General features: G+C 37.7%; 2 protein-coding genes across 4 annotated transcripts; both read right to left on the bottom strand.

Annotated features, from left to right (window-relative positions):
• Window positions 1-166: 166 nt before the first annotated feature.
• Window positions 167-1,110, bottom strand: LOC105043681 (PLAT domain-containing protein 3). The gene is given in 3 exon segments (XM_010921336.4): window positions 167-563; window positions 565-843; window positions 943-1,110. Coding segments are annotated over 3 exon segments (537 nt in total). The 5' UTR covers window positions 1,009-1,110; the 3' UTR covers window positions 167-371.
• A 736-nt stretch (window positions 1,111-1,846) lies between these two features.
• LOC105043682 (autophagy-related protein 3) lies at window positions 1,847-14,969 on the bottom strand. 3 transcript variants are annotated; one of them, XM_010921339.4, is made up of 10 exons: window positions 14,652-14,968; window positions 14,479-14,549; window positions 14,108-14,224; window positions 13,861-14,027; window positions 10,981-11,066; window positions 8,723-8,774; window positions 7,848-7,913; window positions 2,794-2,921; window positions 2,325-2,427; window positions 1,847-2,084 (listed from the first exon to the last, which is right to left on the bottom strand). In XM_010921339.4, the coding sequence occupies exons 1-9, from the start codon at window positions 14,810-14,812 to the stop codon at window positions 2,328-2,330; spliced, it is 948 nt and encodes a 315-aa protein (XP_010919641.1). In that variant the 5' UTR covers window positions 14,813-14,968; the 3' UTR covers window positions 1,847-2,084; window positions 2,325-2,327. The 3 variants fall into 3 exon arrangements, with proteins under 3 accessions (XP_010919641.1, XP_010919639.1, XP_073111795.1); XM_010921337.4 differs by having other exon boundaries at window positions 1,847-2,081; XM_073255694.1 differs by lacking the exons at window positions 1,847-2,084; window positions 2,325-2,427 and adding an exon at window positions 6,205-6,304 and having other exon boundaries at window positions 2,791-2,929; window positions 14,652-14,969.
• Between the last annotated feature and the right edge of the window lie 430 nt (window positions 14,970-15,399).

The raw sequence follows: 15,399 nt of genomic DNA, 5'->3' as shown, positions 1-15,399 counted from the left end.
TGGGGACTTGCTATGGAAAGAATTATTTCGTAATCTCTCTTTTACTGGCACGAACGAATAATAAATGCTGAAGCTGGGTCCTATCCAAGTGTTGGCACAACAAAATCACAAAAATAAAAGGAAATATGTTGGATCTAAAATAAATAGATAGATCACAGCACAGAAGTATGAAATAGCAGCCATAGAAGGACTAGCAGGCTGTTTATTTATCATCGGAAAGACTAGCAGCGCTGTTTATTTATCATCGGACATGATGATTATCATTAAGCCGAAACATCTCACACGGAATACACCAAAACCTCTGGATCTGGGAAAAGGGCAAACACCCATCACATCACCATCACCATCACCACCACCTCAAGGCGATGAGATCAGATGTCAGTGTCCAGGCGGTTTCCTAGGACGAGGTTGGGGTTCCTTGGAGCGCGGGCCTGGTCGCAAACGTTGATGGTGGCGGTGAGCTGGAAGGGCCAGGCGTCGGTGGCGAGCCACCGATAGACGTTGAAGAGGGTCTGGGAGCAGTTTAGGTGCGGCCCGGTGAACGTCACCTCGACGTAGTCGAGGGTACCAGCCAGGGTGCTTCCCGCTCCCGTCGGAGGTCACGTTGAGGCGGCAGAGCGGCGTGCTCAGCCCGCAGGGCCCCCTCCCGCTGAAGATGTCCAGGTTCCCCCGTTCGAAGTAGTCGTGGTCGGGGCCCATCAGGCCCCCCCAGGACACCAGGTCCTTCACCTGGAAGTCGAGCCCCGACGCGTCGCCCAGGGACACCCCGATCGTGGAGTCGGTACCGCCCTTGATCGGCGTCCCCGTCCGCACGTACACCGTGTACACGCACTCATCATCCTCCTGCTCTCATTATCCCTTATTTTTTCAGTTTAATCATCGTAACAACGGAACGATTTTACTTAAAATACAAGAGATCAGACGGACAAAACTAACACTTACAGCGGAGGCCAGCAAGGGGAGAAGGGCGAGGAGGAGTAAGAGAGAATGGAAGCGGCGAGCCATCATCTCTTTTTCCTGGGAGCTGTCTCTCCGTCTGTCTGAATCTCAGTGAGGGTGGTGGGTGCTATTTATATCCCCATCCATGCATACATCCTATAATTTCTCGAGAGATAGAGAGAGAGAGAAATGAGGGTGGAGCGAGGACGCGTGGTTGGGGCCACCAGCAATGTGTTCCTCGTGTTTTCCAGTCCAGCAGTAGCTGAGCGAGAGGGTCGGGGAGGGCGGCACTGTTCGGCGTGGACTGGATCATTGAACCCAGTCCAGTCAGGAGCGGTGATGATGCGCTGGGCCCGGTTTGGTTCTGTGACGCCCCGTTTAAGGCAGAACCTTTCTCTCTCTAGTACACTCTCACATGATACACCTTTTTTTCACATCTAACCCAGCCATGCGCACTCACCTTTTTTTCATCACCCTACTTATTCTCGATAAAATGGCGTCATAGCAGCTTACAACGAATCGGACAAATATATCGAGTGTCACGGGTGTCCTTTCCTCGCGATCCAAAGCGACGTCGCGTCTCGAAACAACGTGCCTCCAGTTTCAATCAGCATTCTTAAACAATTGCTGATTTGGCTACAGAAATCACACGAGGATGCTGAGGTCTTGGGATCAGTCATCAAGAGGTAGCGCAGCTGATCGCGCTCCAAGTTATCTCCAGCAAAAACATACGAGTCCAAGTCATTTTTTAACCACGAGGAAGCTTACCGTCCTCCCAGAATACCCGAGAAAAAACCGAGATGATTTAGCAAGGGCCCAACTTCATCTTCTTTTTTTTATTATTATTTTTTTCTTTTTATTAAAGAAAAGGAAAGCAAGAACAGTCGAACGAACAACGTTGCCAATATACCATGTCAAACACTGCATACTTCTTTTTTCTTCAATTTTATTTGAGTAGCAAACAACCGTCAGACTCTTTCACTTGTATTACCATTTACCACCAGAAAGAGTTTGAACAAGCTTTCATGTTACTGAGAATTCAGATATGCATGACACACGTGGTATGTACAATGTGTTCCAAGATACGCTGCATATGGACAAGAACGACCACTTCAGGCCACCACTGCAGCCCTAGCTGCCACCTGCTTTACAGCCAAAAAGCAAATCAAATCTGAGATCTCACGACACTCGAACCCAACAACCCCCACAAAGTCGGTTAACCTAAGGTGTATGCAAGTGAAAATTTTCCCTATTATGATATTTGCATCTAACATCTTCATTCAACAACTAAATATACTAATAACTTCTAACTCTATTTCCCTCCTTTTGAGAACCCAAGATAACGAAGTAATGATTCGATCAAAATTAAATAACAGGTAGCATACCTTTTAACAGTGGCTGGAGCTACCAAGATCAAAGTCCATAGTATAGTCATATTCGATGGTGGGAATCACCGACGCCATAAATTTCAAGAATAAGAAAAGGTACCTGCACGAAAAACGTAGAAGCAAAATAAGGAAAAGAATAGTTCAATAGCATAGAGAGCAGGATATTTTGTCTACAAAATATTAAAATGGACAGGTAAAAATAAAGATGGCTATTAATTGGAAGGGAGAATTACAGAAATGAGACAAATGACAAATCAACTTGGAAACGATGGAAGCATTAATGTGATTCTGCATATCGTCCAACAAAGGTCGAGGAAAATGTATACTGTTGATCCAATTTGCCGAATTTAACAAGACAGTACCTTTGTTAAAACTCAACAAGGAAGAGAAATGGAAGGATTTTTTATGCCACCATAAATGCATAATACAGGCTTGAGGTATAAATTATGGCACAACAGAACATTACTTATCAACTTCTGGTTCAACTCCACGTGACATTAGAACATCAATGATCTTTTTCATCACAGCCCCATGTCGACATGGATGCACAGACGCATGCTTCCCTGGCAGATGAGGATGGTCCTCAATTGTCACCTGTATTTCTTCCAAATGTGATTGGAATTGTTAATACAAATCAAAAGGATAAGAACATAAAGTTAAGACATTATAATTCAACTTCTAGAGAAATAATGATAGCATCAGAAAGGCCTTGGTCTAAAATCAAATCTTATCCACAAAGCAAACAACAGATTCATCACACAACAAAACGCAAGATCTGAACCTGCCGTTAGATGAAGATTCTTTCAAATAACTACAAAAAAGAGAGCATGATTCCAATGCATATGAGTAGCCTCTCCATTCCAGACAAGCAAAAGGGTGTCGACACCACACCTTTGTTGAACATTCTGTTAACTATGAACATCATTTCGCTTGTGGCCTTCATTTATAAATCCTAGTTGGACAGATCTATATATAAACCTAACTAGCATCTAATAACAATCATTTAACTGTATTATTTGCCTTTGCTCCTGTAAATAACAGACCCTTGCCTAACTCGGAATCCTCAGATGTTTCATGAGCTTAACAACACATTTAACATACAACATTTTTCACTGAAACTTGCCTATTCATAAAAAGCAGCTTCCACCAGCTGCAGTCTCTTTCCATGCTCCTTGAGCATATTCCTGGGCTATCCCACTAATGCACCAGCTAAAGAACTCAACAAAGGAAGAATCGGATATAGCCCAAATGAAACTATATTCTAAAAGATGGCTGCACTATGTGGGGGTTAAGGAGACTGCGTAGTAATATTTGGTATGCAAGCTGCATATGCAGTTACTATTTTCTTAACAATCTAAAAAAATACATTAAATCCAATAAAAACAACGACGACAACGACAGTAATATTTTTCCTTTCCTGATAAACAGTTGAAATGCTAATAACAACTAGCAATTAGTTCTTGCCACTTAGTGCTTAATACTAACAGCCAAGTTATAATACTAAAAAAAGAGCAGACCAATGCTTAAGATCCCTATTAGGCCCATTGAAAACCACATCAAACCAAAACCATCAGCTTGAAGCCTTGAACCTAGTTCATCTGCACAGAACTACCTAAGAGTGGGCTGGATATGCGGCCCTAGAATTATAAGTAGACCACATATATGGCCACATAATGCTATGTAGACTTCCTTTTCGGCCATATGCAGCATGAATGCATATTGTAACTGTATCTAAGCAATATGGTGTGGTCGAGGGGCTGCATCTATATGCATAGGCACATATGTAGTTGCATGCACCACATTTTGACACACTAGCAAATAGCTTGTTTTGGTAAATTAATAAACCTTAACTATGCCACAATCACGTGACAACATCCTGAGCTGTGCAAACTACATGCACAAGCATAGGAGCACATGAAATAAAACACACATTCTCCATTGGCATGCATACAAGGAGACAAGGAAACCCATAGGGATCTACGTGATTTCATCAGTAGACAAGAGGTAGGCACACCAGTGGGCAATACCAGCCTGGTCAACTTGAAGACTCATACCAAAAGAATTTCGGGCTTGGGTTTATTAGACATGGCTTAACAACTATCCCTGGTGTTAGATGTCCAGACTTCAATCAACTTTTGGACAGATAAGGCTTGAATTTTTACACTATTGGTCACATGACACATGATGTGATCAAAGGATTTCAGAAAATGCGACAACGAGATTAGATGCATCAAAGACAAAATTAAGGTAGCTCAATCCTACTTGCTTTCGTACCAACACCAAGCTCACAACTGCTCATATGGACCCCCTTCTGCTTGCTTCCCTCCTTTCCTTCATCTTTCCTTTCTCCACCCTTCACAGTATAGTGCAGCAACAACCAATAACGCCTAAACCATGACCACAACCTTAGCTCTTGTTCTTTACAGGTCATATATACATGCATGCATAATTTTTCCTAAGACATGTCTATCTCATACCCTTCCCTGAATTGTACATTGGGTGAATGAAAATGATACTCAACATTGTTCATTGTGTAATACATACACTAAAACATCGACAAAAAATTCAAACTGTACAGGTAATTTTGACCCATAGCTCAAAACAAATTATTTGTTCCCTTTTCATCTTTTTCTGTGAAAAGGATATTTGTTAGTAATTACATGATGACTAATAATTAAGTTTCATCACGATGTTTTAAGCACTAAACAAAGTTGTAAATCATGATGAATCAGTTTATCATCGATTCAGATGTACCATAGCCAAATCCAGCAACAAGCAATACAATTGGATCCACCAGATGGTCTAATGGCTAGCTGCCTGTGGTTCAAGTAGATCTTGGCCCAAGCCTGACCTGACAAATATATGCCCTCACTGAAAGGACTCTACAAGGTTTCCTTAAAAATTCTAGTATTGTTTGGAGTAATCATACATATATTGCATAAAAGAAGAATGTAGAATTGTACAACTGAGACTAAATTATCCTAAACAATATACAATTGTTGCATCAGATCACCTAAGGAATTTATGGTAGTTTAGGATGCCAAATTCAGAAGGACATGTAAAGCCTGGTAGTTCTGAACAGTTTGTGGCAAAACCATAACAAACAAATATACTTCAGATCTGTTCAATATCTCTATATCTTGTATACTAGGAGAAACATAAATAGAAAAAATGATTTTAAATATCTATGCCATCATGCAATTTCCAATAAGGATCACCTTAGGCCCTTCAGATATGGTGCAACCTGCGCATAAAGAAATAATTTTTGGTAATCTAAGCAAAGTTCATCTAATTCTTAAAGCAAACTGATAAAAATGGTAAACCTTTAGGGAGAGGAGAGAGGGAAGAAAGGGTGGTGGGTTATTATTAACACAAGTGTGATTGAGGGGAGCTTTCATGATTATCAAACAGATTAAAAACTTGGGGCAACTCTCATATCATGATGTTTGGAATCAAGATGTGGTTGCATGGATGGTGATCACCAAGTGAACATCCCAGGTGGCAGGTTCAGTGAGGGCCAGTAAAGCAAACCCTGTGGGATGACATCTTGGAGAATGATAAATGTCTAACCTTTGAAACCAAAAGCAAGACAAAGTTTAATGTGTAACCAAGAGCAACAAACAAAGTTTAATGTGAGAGCAAGAGAGAATATGTCAGCATAAAGAAATGGAGTAAAATATAAAACTGTAATTATAGAATAAGTTTTGAAACCATAAGTTAGCAATCTCTGCTATCAACTGCAGAATGCAAGGACTTCGCAACTGAATAAAAACAAAAGGAGAATATAGGGATGTATTTAAAATTTTGAGCCAAGCGATAGTTCATGATCACATCCAGAGATAAAAGCAAGAGATTCTGATCAAAGGCAAGAGCATACTTTAGCAAAAGGGTAAGTAAGGAAGGTCTGAAGCAAAGAAGGCAACATCAGCACAAAGTATGTACATAAGTGGATGAAGATGATTGCAGTAACCTGGCATCTGATTCATGCGAATGGCTTATGTTAGTCAAGGCACAGAACACCAACATTATAAGGTTTGCACTTCTGAATACTACTATTGATTTTGAAGTACTCTTGCCAACAAGATCATGCACCAATCACCATCTTAGGTTCTTAGAGTAGGTAATGATAAGCAATAAATCCTTTAATTGTAACCAAGCTAGTTCAAGCAATTCTTAAAGAAGAATTGCCAGAACCATAGTCACAATTCCAAAATAATCTGGCTAGAGGAAGATTCAAAGTTCAGATTAAATGCATATTGTTTAACAAAAGATTACAAAGATTTTGAATAACTTAAAATTAGAAAAATGAAAAACAATAATATTACAAATATAATTTAAAAATTAGCCAAGAAAAAAATATGATAAACACAACAAGAAGAAACAAAAAGAATACCAACTCCAAAATGAGAATTTTATGATCAAGTTGCAGACAATTCATAATTATTCATAAAGTTCTTGAACATGTGAACAATTCATGGATTTTCATTTCAGAAAATAGTTTAAAGAATCACTCTACTAACAAAAAAAAAATTGTGAATAATTCAAAGTTTCTCCAGTATTCTAGAAAATAAGGTTGTTATGCATGTGTATTTAAGTACTAGCATGCCTTATTTTCTATCATATATAAGTTTGTTTTATGCCTAACAACGAAGGTGGGTAAGATCATGAACTCAGGTTCAAAGCCAGGAAAATGATCAGTCAGTCATGCACTGATGCACATCATGTAAACTGCTATATGACATTTCCCAACTTTATCCCTTTCTAGTGCAACGGACACTTGAACATGATGGTCAATCAACACAGTTTCATGCCAATAAGGTCCTCCAATTGTCTTGAGGATCTGCACAATTACTCGAGCCATCAAAATTGTATGGTCTTGGATACAAACTGAGAAGATATTTTATTCTTTTATCTTAGCTTCCGCATTGACACAGATCAAAATGAATCAAAATGAAAATGATTAATTGAGCAATATTCCAACAGGATCTATGTTGTCCGGGAAAGAATAAAATGAAATGGCAACATTACTATCAAATAAAAGGGACAAAAATAACAGCAACAAACACAACTGAAAAGACATTATACAAGTGCAAGGAGGTTAAGAAATGAAATTAGGGACAGCAAGAAAACATTTTGCCTCTAAATAATCTACTAAAAGTATTTGTGGAAAATTTTTCACTTTCTGTTATGGAAGATGGATTATAAGAAAAGCTCTCTCAGTCAAGAATTTGTAAAAAGATAACTACATAAATGTGTTTGAATGTGTGCCGGTACACAGAAGCACATGTACTGACACAAAAGAAAGAGATCCAGTTGCATGAATTTATGTTCTCATATGATACTAATGTTACAGTGCAAATCCACTAAATGGCAATTCAAATTAAGAATGTATCAGACTAGCAACCATGGAGCTTGTAAGTGGAATAAAAGCTCAAGCATATAGTAAGTTATCAAATATTAATATAAGGCATATGCATGTGGAGTCACATTTTGAACATCATAACAGTTAGAAGTCATCACCGTTTTGTGTGCATGGTCCTGGCTCACATCTTCAAGTACAAGCTCTGGCTGTAAAGGCATTCTTGACTGTAATAACACATCGAAATAAGTTGATAAGGAAATGGCCTGGTGAAATTATACTACTTTATGGTTTATTCTTGTAAACATTGACATCAAGCCCACTAGTCCAGTGAGTAATCCCAACAGTCACCCACCATGACGACAGCACATCTAGCTATTCAAAACTTACCAACAACAGTAAGTAAAACAAATTCTAACTAGGGCTGCAAAATGTCCCCAACCAGTGCAATCAGATATAAATATGTACCCAATAAACAAAAAAGGAAAGTGATAATGTAAAAGTTTAAAAGAAAAAATAAGACAACTATAGGTTCTCTTAATTTCGAAGATCCAATTTTCCTAATTTCTGGCACTGATACATAACACTACTTAGCCTCACACCAAGAACCCACTAAACAGGCTCCAACATAAGGTATTAAATCAAAATCCAGCATCAAGAAAACTAAATAAAAATAAAATTACAGAACTATGTTGCAGGAAGTGCGTATAATTTGGTTCCTTTTATGGCAACTTTGTCCAACAATATTTGAGAAAATATTACTCATTCTTAAGATAGATTGGTGAATCAATCACTCATTCTGGAATAGTTATTTTAGATATAACATGTTATACCGAGGCTTTCTATACCTCTAAATGGTTGGTAGTAGCTTTGTTAACAGTGAATACCAAAAGGTCGCTAACAGCCTACCACCACAAGTGACTGATATAGGTATCTAGCATCCAAATCCTCTCATAAGATATATGGTTACTTTTGATATAATTGTTACATTGCATGTATTGACTATATTGCAAATATATAGGTTTAGTGGTACAACCTCATCATATCCAGTAAGCCATACACGAGGAGTTTGGTAATATTTATCATACCTGCAGCAAAAATTGCTAGGTTAGACCTGTCCAGAAAAACAGAACTATCAAAATATTTTCAAAAATATAGATACATATAGATTGCACTATAGGAAACAAAGATATAGTAATAAGCCTAGCTAAAAAAAAGAAAACTCAAAAATTCCAAAATAGCTAGTTTGATGGGTTCCCATAAAAGTGTAAAAGAGCTTAACTTTTTAATATCAACTGTACTTACTAGATGGCTAACAAACTTCTAAAATTCTGAGATATTCAATAGCTATGTGTGTCAAGAAGAAAAAACATAGTTTATACATTTCAGTAAAATACAAGCTATCATGATTCCAGATAGGAAAAAGACACTATAATACACTGGTATGAGCTCTGAATGTTTCTTAGTCCACTGCCATCATGGCCACCTTATTCACCTTGGAAATCTTGTTATAGCTTGTGTATCCTGATCCCCAACCTAACAAAATTAACACATAACAGTCTACTGAGAAAGGGGAGTAGTAGTTTTAATGACATGTTTCATTCCTTAGATTCCTTTATATCTGTCTACCTCGCTGCCTTCTAATACTTCAAATAATTGATTCATCATTAATGTGATAACAGATGCAAAAGTAGGCAACCCAAAATCATATCCAAGAAACAAAAATTTTGAATCCATAAAAAAGTTTATCTGAACCATGGGCATAATTAATAAGCAATGAAATTAACATGAGTGGAAGGGAGGCTGGATTAATGAGTTTGGATGAGGCTCCATGAACAGCAATGAATGAAAGTTTCACTTAATCACTGAAAGTTGATTGATCAGTTCACATATTAGTCACTAAATTATAAGTGAACAAACTTTTACATTCTATTGTAGCGGCTAGGCGATTAAGCATATAACTGATAACTGTATTTTTCATGGACAACAAAACATATAAAGTTGGCTATCAATTTACTAGAGAGAACATGGTGAATGAAAAAAATAAAAATGGTCACTTCAAACGTCAGGTAAAGACTAATTAGCTAGTATGTTCACAGAAGTGTAGCAACACAAGCAATTAGTTGTGTGCTCGGGAAGGCTTAGCTCCTCAAATTTCTATGCTCCAAGTTGAGAAGGAACATTGATGCTTTGATGATGTTTTTATTTCTTGGATCTACTTATCAGGTTATTGAGATGTTTAGGGGTGCCTTAATGCATGTGGACCAAAGTCATGGTCCAAAATCAATGTAATAGGCAACTCATTAATTGGTAAACCATAAGTTACCCTTAAGCGATTACCCCAACAAAAAAGAGCTCAAGGGAGGTACACAGCACCCTACCAGATTGTGGACCTTTCTTGCTTCCTTTTTTTCAATATATTTTCCTTTGTATTCTCTCTTCTCCTATCTGATATTTAAAGGGGAATATATCTAAAAATTAAGAATATTAAGGAAAGTCAAGAAAACAATTAACATGGACTCAAGGAACTACTTAATCGTAGCACAACATGTTAATTAATAAAATGAAAATTTCATGCGAACAATACAATACATCAATTGGCCACCCCACAAAGAGATGCCTAATTGCTCAAGTAAATGCAGCATATAACCCTACCAAATAAAGATAAGAATAAAAAGCTGGGGGAAAAACGAATTGATGAAACCTGAAAACTGCAAGTCAGGTAACCTTAGGGATTTTTAGACCAAGGGGATATGGAGATTATATTTCATCTGCCTTGTCAGATAACTAAACCCATATGAAGAGATAGTATAAACCTAAACAACCTAGGTCGTCAAGGCTAAGCTGAGCCATTTAGAGACCATCTGATCAAGCCTCTTAGAGGCCAACTAGGTGGCAGGATGGAACTAAGGGCCAGCTAGGCATCTGTGCCAACCGAAGCTAGGTGTCTGCAACACAGTCTAGGAAAAGCCTTCCCAGGCACCAATAACATAATACTGTCAGTCATCCGACAACCACACTCTACAAGCAAACAGAACATTCTAAGATAAATGCTGTAACTAAATCAGGAAAGAAGAATGTGTGTATGCATTTATGTGCTCGTGTTCGAAGGATAGGCACTATGTGATATGAGTATATGCAACTAACCATTTGTGTTTGAATATTAAATAAAAATAACTATATAAAATGAAACAAGATATGCAACTCTTGATCGCAATACTAATATGTCAATTATATCCTTGAGACAATTTACATAAGAGAATGGTCTTGATTTTCATAAAAATAAGCACTTACGTGATGCTAACATCATATGTTCTGGTTCGAAGGATGTTGTCATCCTCAGGTTCATGTGCAACAAAATAAGTTGGCTGGAGAGTAGCCTGCATTTAGTCAAAACAACATATAGATGAAAATTCGAAATTTACTTCCATAAGTGACTAAAGAAGGGGTATAGAAATTCAAAGTCATTAATGACTAAAAAGACCACTCCATAAGTGATATAAAGAATGCTTAAGAAGAAATTGACCTCATAAAACAAGCAAAGGTTGAAAGCATAGTCAATTAAGTGTCCAAGTGAGCTTGTAAAGGCATAGAAGGGATGTACAAGAATTGGTAACATGTTTTAATTGATGGAAAAAATCGGTAACATGTTAAAACATATTCTACAGGAAAACATGAAAAATGCTTCCCATTATTTATGATGGTGATTATAAAAACAGAGAGTTAAACCAATTGGCAGTTTAGTGTCTCATCTTAAATGAATATTTTGGATGGAATCTTTCAAACCTTCCGTGTACTGAAAGTATAATAATAGATACTTTTTTAACAACTAAATATCAAAGTTATGCCAAAATGAAATGAATGTCATCATTTTTGGCCAAGAAAAATTAGTTCTAATTTTGGTGGTTCGGCTTTTTGGTACAAAATTTTGGTGGTTCTGCTTGTAGCAATGGTTTTACTCTAATTTCATCCATTTAGTTGAAATTATAAAGAAACTTAAAAATGCCAACTTAAATTAAGTAAAATAAAGTGTGAAGGAACATCTAGTGAAGAATAATATATTAGAAATTTTTCCGAAGTAAAAAAAAAATGCCAGCCATTTTGTGTCAAAGAAGTAAATAAATTTCAAAAATAAAATATTAAAAAGCATGCTTAATGTTCATAATATCACTAACAGAAGTATATGTGCAATCGCTTATTAGGTTAAACCCCATCCTAAGGAAAAAAAAAAGTTATTACATAACCTATTAAATAATTTTAATCTTAAGGATAATAAGATTTTAATAATTCATTTCGCAATTCTGAATTGGGATTATATAGAGGATCAATAAGGTTATCAGAACCAGACTTCAACTGTTGAAAATATAATTTGATTTTGTATTAGTTCATTTGTATTGGTAGAAGAATACAAGTATACCCATTCGAGTCCCATGTTGTCAAGGAAAAAAGAATCAGCAGGACATGAGGAGGTGAAACATTTGGTTAGTGGATAGGTCAGAAAGTCCCTGGCTTCTCAAGAGATGAACCCTTGTCATCTCATAAATTCAAAAAAAAAAAGAAAGAATTTGATTCAAGGCATTAACCATTTGATATAGTTTTACAAGCTCCATCACAACCATTGAGAGTTATAATTTTCTAATTATTATGGTACAATTGGTTTAATATAGAAAGAAGAGGGCTGGCCTTAAGCACAATGGTATGGTTCATTGTAATGTAGGTGTCATGGGGTCAAAGCATAGAAACAGTCTCTCAGCACATAGGGGTCACACTGTGTCCATCAAGGTTTAAATAGAAAGCAATGATATTGGTTAATCTGCTGAGATCAATACCCTTTAATGGCTAGCATTTAATGAATTTCAACTAGAGAGGGCACCCAACAATGCCTCATGAAGAAAGGAGATTTTTAAGGAAAGTGGGCAACTTAGCTATGTCTCAAGAAAGCAAACGACACTGAATGGAGATCCGGCTCTCCATTCCTCAATGTTATAGTTGGAATGATTTAAATCCACATGTTTATTAGAGTTTTGATGTCATTAAATCTCATCTTCTTAGATTTGATCTACTCAATCAAATTCAAGGGTTGCAATTTGTGATCACTTCAGGACAGAAATTTGATGGCAACTTTGTATAGGATACACTAGCAAAGTAACATACTATAACAAAATCTCTATGAAATCTGGAAATCTACGACAGCCGAACATATGTAAAAGAACTTTTTCCTTGGATCTCTTTAAATCTGACATCACAATGTTTCGAAATGCTCTCAAAACTTATTAAATTTAAGATTAATCTAGAGAAAACGTGATCCTTCATTTAATGAAATAAAGAAGTGCAATTGGTCCCATAAGTAGGCTTCAGCCAAAACCACAAAACAACCTCACTTTTGGATAAGGTTTAAGTTGAAGTTGAATTTTGGTTTCAGTTTCAACATTCCATATAAAATATCCGATGCTTGCGCAACTGTTGTACTTTACCCTTATTTCTCTCGATGGAATTTTCTTTTCTTCTCCTTCATCTATCCAATTAGTATCATGTAAAACTCTATTTCTTAAACTGACAATCTCAAACCGCTTTTTAATGAGATTTGAGGCTGTCCCACCTCAGCTTCCAAACTCTACATGCTTCTTTATCTTAAGCATTCCTGATGACATAGCAGAAGAATTAGTTCCCATTCCTTTGTTTGTGGTCTGATAACAAAGAACACTGACATGCAGCAAAATATGGTGTCATCAGAAGTCGAAGTATCCCTCTAGGGGCCCATTTGTTTGGTGCAAGTCGGCTGAGCAGGAGCCCACTTCAATCAAGTGGATGTGGCTGCCAATTCTTCCTAAATTAGGCCATCGCAGGAACTCACTTCAGCTTCAGTTCGGGCCAACCAAATGCCCGAAGTATGCTCCCTGGGACGAACTGAGTTCAGATGCCCAATTACAGCCAACCAGACAGGCCTTAGTAGAACACAAAATACATCAGCAATGGATAGGTTTCATTTTTGAGATAGAAAACGAGCCATTAGAATGTGGAAACAATAAAATTGCCCCCAAAGCACGGCAACTAAATAACAGAATTTCACAGACACAAGAACAACTTGGCAATTAAAAAGGCCAATGCACATCAGATGAGCAGAGCAACATCCTCAAATTGTGAAGTGGCAAAATGAAAGAGAATGCAACTTACCGGATCATTCTCAACAAGGTTATCGGAACCTTCAAAATCTGCCATGTCAGGTATATCTTCCTCCTCTTCACCACCAAAATATGAGGGGATGGACCGAATAGCCTGGCCTTTGCTGATCTCTAGGGTGTCCATCGAAGGTAAGTTATCCTCCTCGTCATGCTTAGTCTCTGGAAATTCAAAGCCAAACCATCAACATAAAGGAAGGGCACATTGCAGGAAACCCTATCCAAAAGAAGCAATGCCTCACCTCTCGGCTTCCCATGAGTCGCAAGCCAGCCATCATTATCATCGTTATCAAGCAGAATTTCCCCTCCTGCAGCTTCATATTCTTCTTCCACCGAAATAGCCCTCCTTAGACAAGGCACTGAAAACAGAGTAATAACACCCAAATGCGTGTCAAGAATATCCACTGGTCTCATTGAAATTAAGAACATCGTGTACCCAAGATTCTATCTTTTTTTGGTACTTCCATTCGTCTCATTAAAATCAAGAGCTGCGGGTTGCCAAAACTTCAATTTTTGCCTCAAACTGTACCCTACCCAGTCCGGAACATCAATTTGGGACAACAACGAACTGAATTTCAAGAAAATTTCAAGAAAGGGACGTGAGTTCCCATACCGTTCCTCGTGATGAGATATTGCTTGTCGGCGGGCAGGTAGGACTTCCTCTTGCTCGGCTCGCCCGCCTCCCTAGCAAAATCCATAGAGCAAATAAGCCATAAAAAGGCGAGAAGAGATGGAATACCTAAAAAGGGAAATTGGGGAAAACAGGGGGAGAAGGGAGCCGCTAACCAGGACCAGGTAGGGCACTTGGAGACGAGGTTATCGCCGGCGAGGACGAACTCGGAAACGCTGAGGACACCCTTCTCCTTGAAGGCAGAGACGGTGCGGGGGCCGGTGATCCTCTCCACCGTCCCTTTGAAGGCTTCGTGAAGCTTCTGGGAAAGCACCATCTTGCTCTCTCTCCTTTGTTAACAATCGAATCGAAATGCGATCCAATCGAAACTAATAATGCGAGAGAAAAAGAGGATAGAAGAAAGGAACGCAGGGAAGGAAGGACATGCGTGAGAAGCCGAGAAAGGGTTTGCCCATAACTCGGATTGCTTGACGAGGAGCCGATGTACGGGCTCACTGAACCATAAACCGTAAACCATCGTTGCTCATCGTGAACCGGATCCGGGGATTCGTAAGTGGGGTCGGAACCGGTAGATGCGGCATTATTTTTGATTCGTGGATGATAAACTGACACCATTAAGAATTTTCCGTTGCCGCTTGGTGGTAATTTTTCTATCACCATTCGGATTTATTTTTATAAATAATATTATAAAAAATTAATTAATTTTTTATTAACTAATTTATTTAAATTTTTATATTTTTTAAAATAAATAATTTATTTTTTTATTTATTTATAAAATAACAATAAATTAAATATTTAATCATATTTTTAAAATATCTTACCCTCATTTTCAATATTTTTATCGTTCAATACTTAATAACCCAATCATTCACTTTCTTCAGATCTAAAAAAATATAAAAAATA

The sequence above is a fragment of the Elaeis guineensis genome, chromosome 4 (assembly GCF_000442705.2).
Source record: "Elaeis guineensis isolate ETL-2024a chromosome 4, EG11, whole genome shotgun sequence".
Classification (NCBI taxonomy): Eukaryota; Viridiplantae; Streptophyta; class Magnoliopsida; order Arecales; family Arecaceae; genus Elaeis; species Elaeis guineensis.
This window is presented reverse-complemented; position numbering and strand designations above follow the sequence as displayed.